Source organism: Puntigrus tetrazona, unplaced genomic scaffold (assembly GCF_018831695.1).
Source record: "Puntigrus tetrazona isolate hp1 unplaced genomic scaffold, ASM1883169v1 S000001104, whole genome shotgun sequence".
NCBI lineage: Eukaryota > Metazoa > Chordata > Actinopteri > Cypriniformes > Cyprinidae > Puntigrus > Puntigrus tetrazona.
In genome coordinates, this window is record NW_025048692.1 from 262,541 (window position 1) to 279,279 (window position 16,739).

A 16,739-nucleotide genomic window follows, 5' to 3' on the forward strand; every position below is an offset into this window, starting at 1 on the left:
TACATATATTTTATATTTATATATATTTAAATTCTGTTTTCTGTTTCTATTTTGATGCTGGACGGTTATAAAAAAAAAAAAAAAAAAAAAAAAAACATTTCACTGCATGTCGTACCATGTATGTATGTGTATGTGACAAATAAAATTTGAATTTGAATTTGAATTTGAATTCAAGTTGAAGTTGAAGGGAAGGAAGTAAACTGTCTGTTAGACACAGGATCTCAAGTGACAACGGTTCCCCTGTCCTTTTACAAGAGTAATCTGTCGCACCACCCTATGGAGCCTTTGAATCACCTGTTGGAAGTTGAAGGGGCAAATGGCCAGGCTGTTCCCTACTTGGGATATGTTGAATTAGTTCTGAAATTCCCTCAGGAGTTTCTAGGAACAGAAACTGAAGTTCCAACATTGGCCCTAGTAGTGCCAGACTTAACACATGTGCCCCAAATTCTCATTGGCACCAATACCCTGGATGTCTTGTATATCAATTGCACGCAAGAAGCTACGCTCAAAGCCAAGTCATGCTCTCATGGATATCAAGCTGTGATAAGAGTTCTAGAAGCAAGACGGCAACAAGCTAGTATGAGTGTTGTGGGCCAAATAAGATTGAAGGGAAGCCTGCCTGAAGTAGTAATGGCTGGAAGCACAGTGGTTTTAAATGGATGTGTCAATATCAGAGGGCCACTGTCAGAGACCTGTGTGACTGTAGAGCCATCAGCATCATCTTCTTTTACCGGGTGGACTGCTAGTGGCTAGTGGTTTACATTCCTTACCTCAAAAGCGCAACATCCAGATACCGGTGGTGTTGAAGAACGAGAGCCGAGCTGATCTAACAATACCTCCTAGAGCAGTGTTGGCTGAAGTGCACTCTGTCCAAGATGTAATGGAGAGAATAAACCCTGCACATGTTTCTGTGTGTAAAGATAGCCCTGCACAATCTAAGATTGTCCTCGATTTTGGTGACTCTCCTTTGTCAAGTGGATGGAAGGAAAGGATAACTAATCTTGTAAACTCCATGCCAGATGTATTCGCACTGCATGATCTGGATTATGGTCACACGAAAAAAGTGAAACACCACATCAACCTCAGTGATAACACACCTTTTAAGCAGAGGCCTAGGCCTATCCATCCCCAGGATGTCGATGCAGTAAGAAGGCATCTCAAAGAACTCCTTGATGCAGGTATTATAAGAGAATCTGAATCCCCTTTGCCTCCGATAGTAGTGGTGAAGAAGAAGAACAATGATGTACGTCTTTGCATTGATTTCAGAAAATTGAATTTACAGACCATAAAAGATGCTTATGCTCTGCCAAATTTGGAAGAGGCTTTCTCGGTTCTCTCTGGTTCCAAATGGTTTTCAGTCCTCGACTTGAAGTCAGGTTTTTATCAGATTGAGATGGAAGAGGCTGATAAACAGAAAACTGCATTCGTCTGTCCTTTAGGATTCTACGAATTCAACCGGATGCCACAAGGGGTCACAAATGCGCCAAGTTCATTTCAAAGATTAATGGAGCGGTGCATGGGTGATCTTAACAGAAGAGAGGTGTTGGTTTTTATTGATGACCTCATAGTCTTCTCTAAAACCTTAGAGGAGCACGGCACGACTCCTGCAAGTTTTGAAGCGTCTGAGAGAGTATGGACTGAAGCTTTCCCCGCAAAATGCAAGCTCTTCCAGACGTCAGTCCAATATCTTGGCCATATAGTTTCTCAGAACGGAGTCGAAAACGGAGCCAAGATTGAAGCCCTCAAGACCTGGCCAAGGCCTAGAAACCTCAAAGAGCTCAAATCTTTCCTTGGATTTGCGGGATATTACAGGAGGTTTGTCCAAGATTTCTCTAAGATCACAAGACCTCTTAACGATCTTACCATCGGATATCCCCTCTGCAGAAAAACCAGAGAAGAGATCCAAAGAAAAACACACAGTATCGGGATCCTAAAGAGCAGTTTGGGGGCCGATGGACTCAGGAATGCCAGCGAGCGTTCGACACAATCATAGAGAAGCTGACTTCAGCCCCAGTTCTAGGGTTTGCCGATCCTAGTCTTCCCTATGTGTTAACCACAGACGCACAAGCACCACTGGACTTGGGGCTGCTCTTTATCAAGAGCAGGAGGGCCGAATGAGAGTAGTTGCCTTTGCGAGCAGGGGACTGACCAAAAGCGAAACGAAGTACCCCGCGCACAAATTAGAGTTCCTTGCACTTAAGTGGGCGGTTACAGCCAAGTTTAGTGACTATCTTTATGGAGGAGAGTTCACTGTAATAACGGACAGCAACCCGCTCACCTATATTTTAACATCTCGCGGCTCGACGCGACAAGCTATAGGTGGCTGTCCAGCTTGTCGACATTTAATTTCAAAATTCAATATCGTGCAGGAAGCGAAACATAGACGCGGATGGTCTCTCAAGACGTCCTCATGATAGGCCTGTGGATGATTTTGTCTCTCAAAAAGAACGCGAACGAATCAAGCAATTCACTCTTCACCATTTAGCAGAATCAGAACAGCCAACGATTCTGCCAGCAGCGGTGAAAGCTCTTTGTGAAAGACACCAAGTATATCAGAATTTACCTGATGATTCTGACTCGCCTTACTTCCAACCTACTGTGCTTGAGTCTTTGTCTCTCAGTGTTAGTGCAATACCTCAAGAGTTCCAGCAGGAGGAAGCCCACGGTCTTCCAGTTCTTCCCCAGATGTCTGAAGAAGAGTTGAGAGAATGTCAGACAGCTGATCCAGAACTAAAAGAAGTCATTAAGTACTTGGAATCTGGGAGGAAACCTGAAGGAAAAGTGGAGCCTGTTGAAGTAGCCCTATGGCTAAGGGAGTGGAACAGACTGGAGTTCAAGAATGGAGTGTTATTTAGAAGGAGACAAGATCGAGGAGGTGTGCTATATCAACTAGCATTACCGGGCGGAACTCAGAGGAACTGCATTAGAAAGTCTGCACAATGACATGGGACATCTCGAATTGAGAGGACCCTGGACCTGGCTAGGTCCCGGTTTTACTGGCCAAAGATGGCATTGACTGTGGAGCAGAAGATAAAGACCTGTGAACGCTGCGTTAGACGAAAAGACCCCTCCTGAGCGAACTGCACCACTGGTGAATATAGTGACTAGTAGGCCCCTCGAGCTAGTTTGCATGGACTACCTGTCGCTGGAGCCTGATCGGAGCAATATTAAAGATATTCTAGTGATCACTGACCACTTCACCAGGTACGCTGTGGCCATACCCACTAGAAACCAGAAGGCTCAGACTGTGGCCAAATCACTGTGGGACAACTTTTTCGTCCATTATGGATTTCCTGAGAAGCTCCTCAGTGATCAGGGGCCTGACTTTGAGTCGAAGCTCATCAAAGAATTGTGTAGGATGGCAGGAATCCATAAAGTAAGAACAACACCTTACCACCCGCGGGGAAATCCCGTAGAGCGGTTTAACAGGACGCTGCTCCAAATGTTAGGGACCCTGGATGATAAGGGAAAAACCCGCTGGAAGGATTTTGTGAAGCCATTAGTCCACGCATATAATTGCACTCGTAATGACTCAACAGGATTTTCACCTTATGAACTGATGTTTGGGAGGCAGCCCCGGCTACCAATTGATCTGGCCTTCAATTTACCTGCTGATGAGTCCATCCCTTCTCATTCAAGTTATGTGAGGAATTTGAAGGAGTGTCTGGAAGAAAGTTACCGGGTAGCAAGTGAGAATGCCTCAAAAGTAGCAGGACGCAATAAGAAAAGGTTCGATGAGCGAGTGGTCGCCTCATTCCTTGAAGTCGGAGATCGGGTCCTGGTAAGGAACGTCAAGTTAAGAGGAAAGCATAAGTTGGCAGATAAGTGGGACAAAGAAGTCTACATCGTGGTCAAGAAAGCTGTCGACTTACCAGTCTATACCGTTCAACCCGAGGGCAGGGATGGACCACTTCGCACATTGCATAGAGACTTATTACTACCCTGTGGATTCTTGGGGAAAAATACACCTGAGAAACCAGAAAAACAGAAACACCTCAGGCCTAGAACTCGAGCAAACCCCAGAACAGAGGAATCTGAATGTATGTCAGAGAATTCTGATTCAGAGGAAGACTCTACAAGTTACTACACACCTGTCCGTTTACCAAGTGTTGAAAACAGAATACTCTACAATTCTAGACCTCAGAAGCAGTCAAGTGGTGGAGTGTCAATAGAAGTTTGTCCTGTAAAAAAAACTAAGATGAATACAGATCCAGAGCAACCCACTCCAGTAACATCAAAGATGAACTTACCTGACACATCTAATGCTGAAGAGGAAAGTCTTCTGGATGAGCCTGATAGAGAAGATACGGAGATGATTGATCTTGTGAGAACAGATGTATCAAATCACTTACCCGTGGGAGAGGACCCAGGATTAGTGGAGCAGAGGAAGGAATTGGATGAACTGGCATCTAAAATGTCCAGCAAAGATGACAGGACTGACATCCTGCCTCAAGATGATGTCATTGATCAGAGAAATGCTCGAAGTGCCCAGACAGAGGTTGATCAAATTGAAGGTGGTGTCCCGAGGCGTTCGCAGAGGTGCCATGAGCCACCAAAAAGGTTACAGTACCCTCAGTTAGGCAATCCCCTTTCTTTGGTCATACAGTCCTTAATGCAGGGGCTCAGTACAGCATTTGTCACATCACTGGGAGAGTCTGACTCCCTTGAGAGAACCTCTGGATAAGGAAACTGGATGTCCGTCTGCTGTTATTTCACAGCCAGGAAGATGCAGTGGGACCTGCATATCTTCAAGGCAGGGAGAATGTAACCCGCATTAACTGCCGTTAATATGGATTTAAATAAGGAGTAATCGCCATCGCTGATGAAAAATAGCGATGGTCTCTTTAAGAATTAGTGGCAGCAGTGAGTCAAGCCCCGCCTATCTTTTCTGGGTAGAGCGCGTCAGAGAGAAAATTCTCGATTCTCTTGAGAGTGGGAAGAGGCAGCTACAAGAAGCGATCTCCTAATCCTTCTTTGTAAGTGACCTTAATTAGAAAGAAATGATCAGATATTACAGAAATCGTGATTTCTGAAGTGATATTCTAATGTGAAGGAGCTGTCATCGGAGAGCTAAGCGGACGAGACGAGATTTAAAGAACTGCAGAGTTAAAAAGTGCCACAAAAGAGCTCCTTGAATATATATATTTATCCCTTGGTGAGTTTTATTTAAATGTCTTGATAAAATTTTATATTTGTATCAGAAAAGTGCCACTGATTTAATAGTTGATTGTATGATCGGTTTACGTAGACCATGTGAGCTGAAACTGATAGCGCATAGGCTAAAGCTAACGCACGTGTAAAAATAAAGTTAACTTAGTATCAAAAGTTATTCAAGTGCTATAGTGTTTAATAAGTTTTGGAGTGTCGAATTAATATCGTATAAAATGCATTCATGTGAATTTAACGCTGAAACTATTGAAAGTTTATTGTTCTGCCCTGTGAAATCCGAGATCCCTGACGATTCTTGATTCCCGATTCATGATGAACGCCGTTTAACACGAGGCGAGCCTTTGGAACTGTTTCTGTGTTGAACTGTTTTGAGTTTATTGTGTTACATAGTATATAATAAGAAATCTGAACACTATTTGATTGTTGTAAAAGTTTTATTTTATTTTATTTTCCTCTTTTATTTTTCTCTTTTTATCTGTGTACTCGATCTGCTGAATCCATGCATCTGTGAAATCCAAAAAGAACAGTTGTTATTATTTACTGTACTTCTACTAATTGTTAACTTTTAATTTTCAAATACAGGAAGTTAAACACAAAAATTGACTTTGTCGATTGTTCACTCACCTGTTGTGCTGTTCTCTTCTCTCCAGTAGCCGTGCCCTTCTTCTGATCTATTGGCCTATTCTAAACGTTATGCGAGTGCAATACGCTATATAGTATTCGCTACACAGGCATGGGCCGAGTCCCAGGTCTTCCACCTTCGAGGTGAGCGTGGAGGGAACTATGGTGTTGAAAGCTGAACTATAGTTAAGTGTGACTTCTGGGGCTCTTTCCCACTCGACCCCTGCCGCCCTGGAAGAAATTTTTAAATGTTCAAAACCTAAATCCAGACATCCAGGCAATTCATCCAGGCGATCTTGACCGGGAAAGGTGCGATTTTTAGAATGCTTTCCTACTCGACCATGGCAACTCTGGAAGAAATTTTTAAGCGTTTTAAACCTAAGTCCAGACATCCAGGCGCTAAATCGAGATGATTTTGGCCAGGTTAAGTGTGACTTTCTCAGACGCTTTACCACTCAATCATGGTAACCCTGGAATACATTTTTAAGCGTTTTAAACCGAAGTCCAGACATCCAGGCGCTTCATCTAGTCGATCTTGGCCGTAATAGGTGCTACTTCTTGGATTCTTTCCCACTCGACCCCTGCCACCCTGGATGAAATTTTTAAGCATTTAAAAACCCAACCCCAGACATCCAGGCGCTTCATCGATGCGATATTGGCCGTGATAGGTGCGACTTCTTGGACGGTTTCCCCATTGTAACCCTAGAAGAAATTTTTAAGCGTTCAAAACCCATGTCCTGACATCCAGGAGCTTCACCCAGGCAATATTGGCCGGGTTAAGTGCGACTTCTCGGAGGCGTACCCACTCGACCATGGTAACCCTGGAGGAATTTTTTAAGCGTTTAAAATGTAAGTCCAGACATCCAGGTGCTTCATCTAGTCGATCTTGGCCGTAATAGGTGCTACTTCTTGGATTCTTTCCCACTCAACCCCTGCCACCCTGGATGAAATTTTTAAGCATTTAAAAACCCAACCCCAGACATCCAGGCGCTTCATCGATGCGATATTGGCCGTGATAGGTGCGACTTCTTGGGCGGTTTCCCCATTGTAACCCTAGAAGAAATTTTTAAGCGTTCAAAACCCATGTCCTGACATGCAGGAGCTTCATCCAGGCAATATTGGCCGGGTTAAGTGCGACTTCTCGGAGGCGTACCCACTCGACCATGGTAACCCTGGAGGAATTTTTTAAGCGTTTAAAATGTAAGTCCAGACATCCAGGCGCTTCATCTAGCCAATCTTGGCTGTGATAGGTGCTACTTCTTGAACTCTTTCCCACTCGAGCCCCACCACCCTGGAGGAAATTTTTAAACGTTCAAAACCTAAGTCCAAACATCCAGGGGTTTCAACCATGCGCTTCATCCAGCCTATGTTGGCCGGGTTAAGTGCGACTTTTCGGAGGCTTTCCACTCGACCATGGTAACCCTGGAAAAATTTTTTCAGCGTTCAGGACCTAAGTCCAGACATCCAGGAAAACAGACTAGCCCCATAACAGTAACACATCACTGGGCTTGATTTTATTCAGTAAAGGCCCTGGTTCACGATTTTTTTTAAGGCTGGGCCCACAGACTCACCCCATTACTATAACACTTTTATGAGTATGATCTTGGCCGGATTAAGTGCGATTTCTCAGAGGCTTTCCCACTAGATCATGGTAACCCTGGAAGAAATTTGTAAGCGTTCAAAAAAGTCCAGACATCCAGGTGCTTCCTCTAGCCGATCTTGGCCGTGATATTTGCTACTTCTTGGACTCTTTCCCAGTCGACCCTTGTCACCCTGAAGGAAATTTTTAAGCATTTAAAACCTAAATCCAGACATCCAGGCGCTTTGTCCAGGCAATCTTGACCGGGATTGGTGTGATTTTTGGACGTTTTCTCACTCGACTATGATAACCCTGGAAGAAATTTTTAACCGTTCAAAACTTAAATCCAAACATCCAGGCTCTTCATCCAGCTGATCTTGGCCGAGTTAACTTCGACTTCTTGGACAGTTTCCTATTCGACCATGGTAACCTTGGAACAAATATTTGAGTGTTCAAAACCTACGTCCAGACATCCAGGCTCACAGACTAACCCCACAACAGTAACACATTACTGGGCTTGATTTTATTCAGTAAAGGCCTGGGCCCACAGACTCACCCCATTACTATAACACTATTATAGCAATGATCTTGGCCGGGTTAAGTGTGACTTCTCGTAGGCTTTCCCACTCGACCATGTTAACCCCGGAAGAAATATTGAAGCATTCAAAACCTAAATCCAGACATCCAGGCTCACAGACTAACCCCATTTTAGTAACATATTACTGTGTTTGATTTTACTCAGTAAAGGCCTAGGTCCACAGACTCACCACATTATTATAACGCTATTATGGGCATGAGCTTGGCCGGATTAAGTGTGACTTACGGTAGGCTTTTCCACTCAACCATGGTAACCCTGGAAGAAATTTTTAAGCGTTCAAAATCTATTTCCAAACATCCAGACTCAAATACTAACCCCATAACAGCAACACATTTTTGGGCATGGCATTATTCAGTAAAAGTCTGGGCTTACAGACTCAACCTATTACTATAACACTTTTATGGTCTCTGATCTTGGCCGGGTTAAGTGTGACTTCTCGTAGGCTTTCCCACTCGACCATGGTAACCCTGGAAGAAATTTTTAAGAATTCAAAACTTACGTCCAGACATCCAGCCTCAAAGAATAACCCTATAACAGCAACACATTACTGGGCATGAATTTATTCAGTAAAGACCTGGGCCCACAAACTCACCCCATTACTATAACAGTATTATGGTCATGATCTTGGCCGAGTTAAGTGTGACTTCTCGTACGCTTTCCCACTCCACCATGGTAGCCATGGAAGAAATGTTTAAGGGTTCGAAACCTAAGTCCAGACATTCAGGTGCTTCATCCAGGCGATATTGGTCAGTTTAAGCGCGACTTCTCGGACGCTTTTCCACTGGACCATGGTAACCCCGGAACAAATATTTGAGCGTTCAAAACCTACATCCAGGCTCACAGACTAATCCCATAACAGTAACACATTACTGGACATGATTTTATTCAGTAAAGGCCTGGGCCCACAGACTCACCCCCATTACTCCAACAGTTTTATGGGAATGATCTTGGCCAGGTTAAGTGTGACTTCTCGTAGGCTTTCCCACTCGACCATGGTAACCCTGGTAGAAATTTTTAAGCATTCAAAACCTGAATCCAGACATCCAGGATCACAGACTAACCCCATAACAGTAACACAATACTGGGCATGATTTTATTCAATAAAGGCCTGGGCCCACAGACTCACCCCATTACTACAAAACTATTGTGGGCATGAGCTTGGCCGAGTTAAGTGTGACTTCTCGCAGGCTTTCCCACTCGACCATAGTAACCCTGGAAGAAATTTTTAAGCGTACAAAACCTACATCCAGTCATCCAGGCTCACAGACTAACCCCTTAACAGTAACACATTACAGGGCATGATTTTATTCAATAAAGGCCTGCGCCACAGACTCACTCCATAACTATAACACTATTGTGGGCATGAGCTTGGCCGAGTTAAGTGTGACTTCTCGCAGGTTTTCCCACTCGACCATGTTAACCCTGGTAGAAATTTTTAAGCGTTCAAAACCTACAACTAGACATCCAGGCTCACAAACTAACCCCATAACAGCAACACATTACTAGGCATCATTTTATTCAGTAAAGGCCTTGTATTACAGTTTTCTTTAAGGCCTGGGCCCACAAACTCACCCCAATACTATAACACTATTATGGGCATGATCTTGGCCGTCTTAAGTGTGACTTCTCGTAGGCTTTCCCACTCGACCATGTTAATCCTGGAACAAATATCTGAGCGTTCAAAACCTACGTCCAGACATCCAGGCTCACAGACTAACCCCATAACAGTAACACATTACTGGGCATGATTTTATTCAGTAAAGGCCTGAGCACACAGACTCACTCCATTACTATAAAACTTTTATGGGAATGATCTTGGCCGGGTTAAGTGTGACTTCTCATAGGCTTTCCCACTCGACCATGGTAACCCTGGAAGAAATATTGAAGCATTCAAAACCTAAATCCAGACATCCAGGCTCACAGACTAACCCCATAACAGTAACACATTACTGGGTATGATTTTATTCAGTAAAGGCCTGGGCCAACAGACTCACCCCATTACTATAGAACTTTTATGGGAATGATCTTGGCCGGGTTAAGCGTGACTTCTCGTAGGCTTTCCAACTCAACCATGGTTACCCTGGAAGAAATATTCAAGCATTCAAAACCTACGTCCAGACATCCAGGCGATATTGTCCGGTTTAAGTGCGACTTCTCGGACACTAATCCACTCGATCATGGTAACCCTGGAACAAATGTTTGAGCATTCAAACCTACATCCAGACATCCAGGCGCTTCATCCAGTCGATATTGCCCGGTTTAAGTGCGACTTCTTGAACGCTTATCCACTCGACCATGGTAACCCTGAAACAAATTTTTGAGCATTCAAAACCTACGTCCAGACATCCAGACTCACAGACTAATCCCATAACAGTAACACATTACTGGGCATGATTTTATTCAGTAAAGGCCTGGGCCCACAAACTCACCCCAATACTACAACACTATTATGAGCATGAGCTTGGCCGACTTAAGTGTGACTTCTCGTAGGCTTTCCCACTCAACCATGGTTACCCTGGAAGAAATATTCAAGCATTCAAAACCTACGTCCAGACATCCAGGCTCACAGACTAACCCCAAACAGTAACACATTACTGGTCATGATGTTATTCATTAAAGGCCCTGTAATACAGTTTTCTTCAAGGCCTGGGCCCACAAACTTACCACATTACTATAACACTTTCATGGGCATGATCTTGGCCGGGTTAAGTGTGACTTCTCGTAGGTTTTCCCATACGACCATGGTAACCCTGGAACAAATATTTGAGCGTTCAAAACATTTGTCCAGACATCCAGGCTCACAGACTATTCCCATAAAAGTAACACATTACTGGGCATGATTTTATTCAGTAAAAGCCTGGGCTCACAATCTCACCCTATTACTACAATACTATTATGGGCATGATCTTGGCCGACGTAAGTGTGACTTCTTATAGGCTTTCCCCCTCGACCATGGTAACCCTGGAACAAATAATTGAGTGTTCAAAACCTACGTCCAGACATCCAGGCTCACAGACTAATCCCATAACAGTAACATATTACTGCATGTGACTTTATTCAGTAAAGTCCTGGGACCAGAAACTCAACCCATTACTACAACACTTTTATGGGGCATGATCTTGGCCGACTCAAGTGTGACTTCTCGTAGGCTTTTCCACTCGACCATGGTAACCCTGGAATTAATTTTTAAGCGTACAAAACCTAAATCCAGACATCCAGGCTCACAGATTAACCCCATAACAGCTACACATTACTGCGTATGACTTTATTCAGTAAAGGCCCTGTATTACAGCTTTCTTTAAGACATGGACCCACAGACTAACCCCATTACTACAACACTTTTATGGGCATGATCTTGGCCGGGTTAAGTGTGACTTCTCGTAGGCCTCCCACTTGACCATGGTAACCCTGGAACAAATATTTGAGCATTCAAAACCTACGTCCAGACATCCAGCCTCACAGACTAACCTATAAAAGTAACACAATACTGGGCATGACTTTATTCAGTAAAGTCCTGAGCCCACAAACTCACCCCATTACTATAACAATTTTATGGGCATGATGTTGGCCTGGTTAAGTCTGACTTCTCGTAGGCTTTCCCACTCGATCATAGTAACCCTGGAAGAAATTTTTAAGCGTTCAAAACCTAAGTCCAGACATTCAAGCACTTCATCCAGGCGATATTGGCCATTTTAAGCGCGACTTCTCGGACGCTTTTCCACTCGACTATGGTAACCCTGGAACAAATATTTGAGCGTTCAGAACCTCGTCCAAAATCCAGGCTCACAGGCTAATCCCATAACAGCTACACATTACTGCGTATGACTTTATTCAATAAAGGCATGGGCCCAGAAACTCATCCCATTACTACAACACTTTTATGGACATGATCGTGGCCGTGTTAAGTGTGACTTCTCGTAGGCTTTCTTACTCGACCATGGTAACCCTGGAAGAAACTTTTAAGTATTCAAAACCTACGTCCAGATATCCAGCCTCACAGACTAACCCTATAACTGTAACACATCGCTGGGCATGACTTTATTCAGTAAAAGCCTGGGGCCACAAACTCACCCCATTACTTTAACAATTTTAAGGACATGATCTTGGCGGGTTAAGTGTGACTTCACGTGAGGCTTTCCCACTCGACCATGGTAACCCTGGAAGAAACTTTTAAGCATTCAAAACCTACGTCCAGACATCCAGTCTCACAGACTAACCCTATAACAGTAATACATTACTGGGCATGGCTTTATTCAGTAAAAGCCTGGGGCCACAAACTCACCCCATTACTACAACAATTTTAAGGGCATGTTCTTGGCCGGGTTAAGTGTGACTTCACGTAGGCTTTCCCACTCGACCATGGTAACCCTGGAAGAAATTTTTAAGCGTTCAAAACTTAAATCCAGACATCCAGGCTCATAGACTATCCCCATAAAAGTAACACATTACTGGGCATGATTTTATTCACTAAAGGCCCTGTATTACAGCTTTCTTTAAGGCCTGGACCCACAGACTCACCCCATTACTATAACACTTTCATGGGCATGATCTTGGCCGGGTTAAGTGTGACTTCTCGTAGGTTTTCCCACTCGACTATGGTATCCCTGGAAGAATTATTGAAGCATTCAAGACCTAAGTCCAGACATCCAGGCACACAGACTAATCCCATAACAGTAACACATTACTGGGTATAATTTTATTCAGTAAAGGCCTGGACCCAAAAACTCACCCCATTACTACAACACTATTATGGGCATGATCTTGGCCGACGTAAGTGTGACTTCCCGTAGGCTTTCCCACTCAACCATGGTAACCCTAGAACAAATAATTGAGCGTTCAAAACCTACGTCCAGACACAGACTAATCCCATAACAGTAACACATTACTGGGCATAATTTTATTCAGTAAAAGCCTGGGCCCACAGACTCACCCCATTACTTTAACACTTTTATGGGGCATGATCTTGGCCGACTTAAGTGTGATTTCTCGTAGGCTTTCCCACTCGACCATGGTAACCCTGGAAGAAATTTTGAAGCATTCAAAACCTAAATCCAGACATCCAGGCTCACAGACTAACGCCATAACAGTAACACATTACTGGGCATAATTTTATTCAGTAAAAGCCTGGGCCCACAGACTCACCCCATTACTTTAACACTATTGTGGGAATGATGTCGGCCGGGTTAAGTGTGACTTCTCGTAGGCTTTCCCACTCGACCATGGTAACCCTGGAAGAAATTTTTAACATTTCAAAAACTAAGTCCAGATATCCAGGCCCAAGACTAACCCCATAACCGCAAGACATTACTGGGCATGATTTTATACACTAAAGGCCCTGTATTACAGTTTTCTTTAAGGCCTAGGCCCAAAAACTCACCCCATTACTATAACACTTTCATGGGCATGATCTTGGCCGGGTTTAGTGTGACTTCTCGTAGGCTTTCCCACTCGACCATGATAACCATGGAAGAAATTTTTAAGCGTTCCAAACCTAAGACCAGACATTCAGGTGCTTTATCCAGGCGATATTGGCAATTTTAAGCGCGACTTCTCGGACGCTTTTCCACTCGACCATGGTAACCCTGGAACAAATATTTGAGCGTTCAGAACCTACGTCCAAAATCCAGGCTCACAGACTAATCCCATAACAGCTACACATTACTGCGTATGACTTTATTCAGTAAAGGCATGGGCCCAGAAACTCATCCCATTACTACAACACTTTTATGGGCATGATCGTGGGCGTGTTAAGTGTGACTTCTCGTAGGCTTTCTTACTCGACCATGGTAACCCTGGAAGAAACTTTTAAGTATTCAAAACCTACGTCCAGACATCCAGCCTCACAGACTAACCCTATAACTGTAACACATCGCTGGGCATGACTTTATTCAGTAAAAGCCTGGGGCCACAAACTCACCCCATTACTATAACAATTGTAAGGACATGATCTTGGCCGGGTTAAGTGTGACTTCACGTAGGCTTTCCCACTCGACCATGGTAACCCTGGGTCAAATATTTGAGCATTCAAAACCTAAATCCAGACATCCAGGCTCACAGACTAACCCCATAACAGTTACACATTACTGGGCATGATTTTATTCACTAAAGGCCCTGTATTACAGTTTTCTTTAAGCCTTGGGCCCACAAACTCACTGCATTACTATAACATTATTAGGGGCATGATCTTGGCGGGTTAAGTGTGACTTCTCGTAGGTTTTCCCACTTGACCATGGTAACCCTGGAACAAATATTTGAGCGTTCAAAACCTAAGTCCAGACATCCAGGCGATATTGGCGGTTTAAGTGCGACTTCTCAGACGCTAATCCACTCGACCATGGTAACCCTGGAACAAATATTTGAACGATCAAAACCTACATCCAGACATCCAGGCTCACACACTAACCCCATAACAGTAACACATTACTGGGCATGATTTTATTCAGTAAAGGCCCTGTATTGCAGTTTTCTTTAAGACATGGGCCCACAGACTCACCCCACTACTCTATCACTATTATGGGCATGACCTTGGCACGTGTTAAGTGTGACTTCTTGAAGGCTTTCTTACTCAACCATGGTAACCCTGGAACAAATGTTTGAGCGTTCAAAACCTACATCCAGACATCCAGGCTCACAGACTAATCCCATAACAGTAACACACTACTGGGCATGATTTTATTTAGTAAAGGCCTGGGCCCACAAACTCACCCCATTATTACAACACTATTATGGGCATGATCTTGGTCGACTTAAGTGTGACTTCTCGTAGGCTTTCCCACTCGACCATGGTAACCCTGGAAGAAATTTTTAACATTTCAAAAACTAAGTCCAGATATCCAGCCTCAAGACTAACCCCATAACAGCAAGACATTACTGGGCATGATTTTATTCAGTAAAGACCTGGGCCCACAGACTCAGCCCATTACTACAACACTAATACGGGCATGATCTTGGCCGGGTTAAGTGTGACTTCTCGTATGCTTTCCCACTCGACCATGGTAACCCTGGAAGAAATTTTTAACATTTCAAAACTAAGTCCAGATATCCAGGCTCAAGACTAACCCCATAACAGCAAAACATTACTGGGCATGAATTTATTCAGTAAAGGCCCTGTATTACCATTTTCTTTAAGGCTTGGGCCCACAAACTCACTCCATTACTATAACACTATTAGGGTTTGATCATTGCCGGGTTAAGTGTGACTTCTCGTAGGTTTTCCCACTCGACCATGGTAACTGTGGAACAAATATTTGAGCGTTCAAAACCTACGTCCAGACATCCAGGATCACAGACTAATCCCATAACAGTACCACACTACTGGGCATGAATTTATTTAGTAAAGGCCTGGGCCCACAAACTCACCCCATTATTACAACACTATTATGGGCATGATCTTGGTCGACTTAAGTGTGACTTCTCGTAGGCTTTCCCACTCGACTATGGTAACCCTGGAAGAAATATTGAAGCTTTTAAAACCTAAATCCAGACATCCAGGCTCACAGACTAACCCCATAACAGTTACACATTACTGGGCATGATTTTATTCAGTAAAGGCCTGGGCCCACAAACTCACCCCAATACTACAACACTATTATGGACATTAGCTTGGCCGGGTTAAGTGTGACCTCGTAGGTTTTCCCACTCGACCATAGTAACCCTGGAAGAAATATTGAAGCATTCAAAACCTAAATCCAGACATCCAGGCTCACAGACTAACCCATAACAGCAATACATTACTGGGCATGATTTTAATCAGTAAATGCCTGGGCCCACAGATTTAACCCATTACTATAACACTATTAGGGGCATGATCTTGGCGGGTTAAGTGTGACTTCTCGTAGGTTTTCCCACTCGACTATGGTAACCCTGGAAGAAATATTGAAGCTTTTAAAACCTAAATCCAGACATCCAGGCTCACAGACTAACCCCATAACAGTTACACATTACTGGGCATGATTTTATTCAATAAAGGCCTGGGCCCACAAACTCACCCCAATACTACAACACTATTATGGGCATGATCTTGGCCGACTAAAGTGTGACTTCTCCCAGGCTGTCCCACTCGACCATGGTAACCCTGGAAGAAATATTGAAGCATTCAAAACCTAAATCCAAACATCCAGGCTCACAGACTAATCCATAACAGCAACACATTACTGGGCATGATTTTATTCAGTAAAGGCCTGGGCCCACAGACTCAATCCATTACTATAACACTTTCAAGGGCATGATCTTTGTCGGGTTAAGTGTGACTTCTCGTAGGTTTTCCCACTCGACCATGGTAACCCTGGAAGAAATATTGAAGCATTCAAAACCTAAATCCAGACATCCAGGCTCACAGACTAACCCCATAACAGTAACACATTACTGGGCATGATTTTATTCATTAAAGGCCCTGTATTACCGTTTTCTTTAAGGCTTGGGCCCACAAACTCACTCCATTACTATAACACTATTAGGGGTTTGATCATGGCCGGGTTAAGTGTGACTTCTCGTAGGTTTTCCCACTCGACCATGGTAACCGTGGAACAAATATTTGAGCGTTCAAAACCTACGTCCAGACATCCAGGATCACAGACTAATCCCATAACAGTAACACACTACTGGGCATGATTTTATTTAGTAAAGGCCTGGGCCCACAAACTCACCCCATTATTACAACACTATTATGGGCATGATCTTGGGCGGGTTAAGTGTGACTTCTCGTAGGCTTTCTTACTCAACCATGGTAACCCTGGAAGAAACTTTTAAGCATTCAAAACCTACATCCAGACA

General features: G+C 43.7%; 1 protein-coding gene and 1 long non-coding RNA gene across 2 annotated transcripts; one reads left to right on the forward strand and one right to left on the reverse strand.

Annotated features, from left to right (window-relative positions):
* Window positions 1–3,112: 3,112 nt before the first annotated feature.
* LOC122340940 lies at window positions 3,113–4,684 on the forward strand. Its single transcript, XM_043234188.1, has one exon. The coding sequence runs from the start codon at window positions 3,131–3,133 to the stop codon at window positions 4,682–4,684; it is 1,554 nt and encodes a 517-aa protein (XP_043090123.1). The 5' UTR covers window positions 3,113–3,130.
* A 900-nt stretch (window positions 4,685–5,584) lies between these two features.
* LOC122340941 lies at window positions 5,585–5,863 on the reverse strand. The gene is made up of 2 exons (XR_006250398.1): window positions 5,794–5,863; window positions 5,585–5,674 (listed from the first exon to the last, which is right to left on the reverse strand). It is a non-coding gene; the product is annotated as an uncharacterized LOC122340941 (long non-coding RNA).
* Between the last annotated feature and the right edge of the window lie 10,876 nt (window positions 5,864–16,739).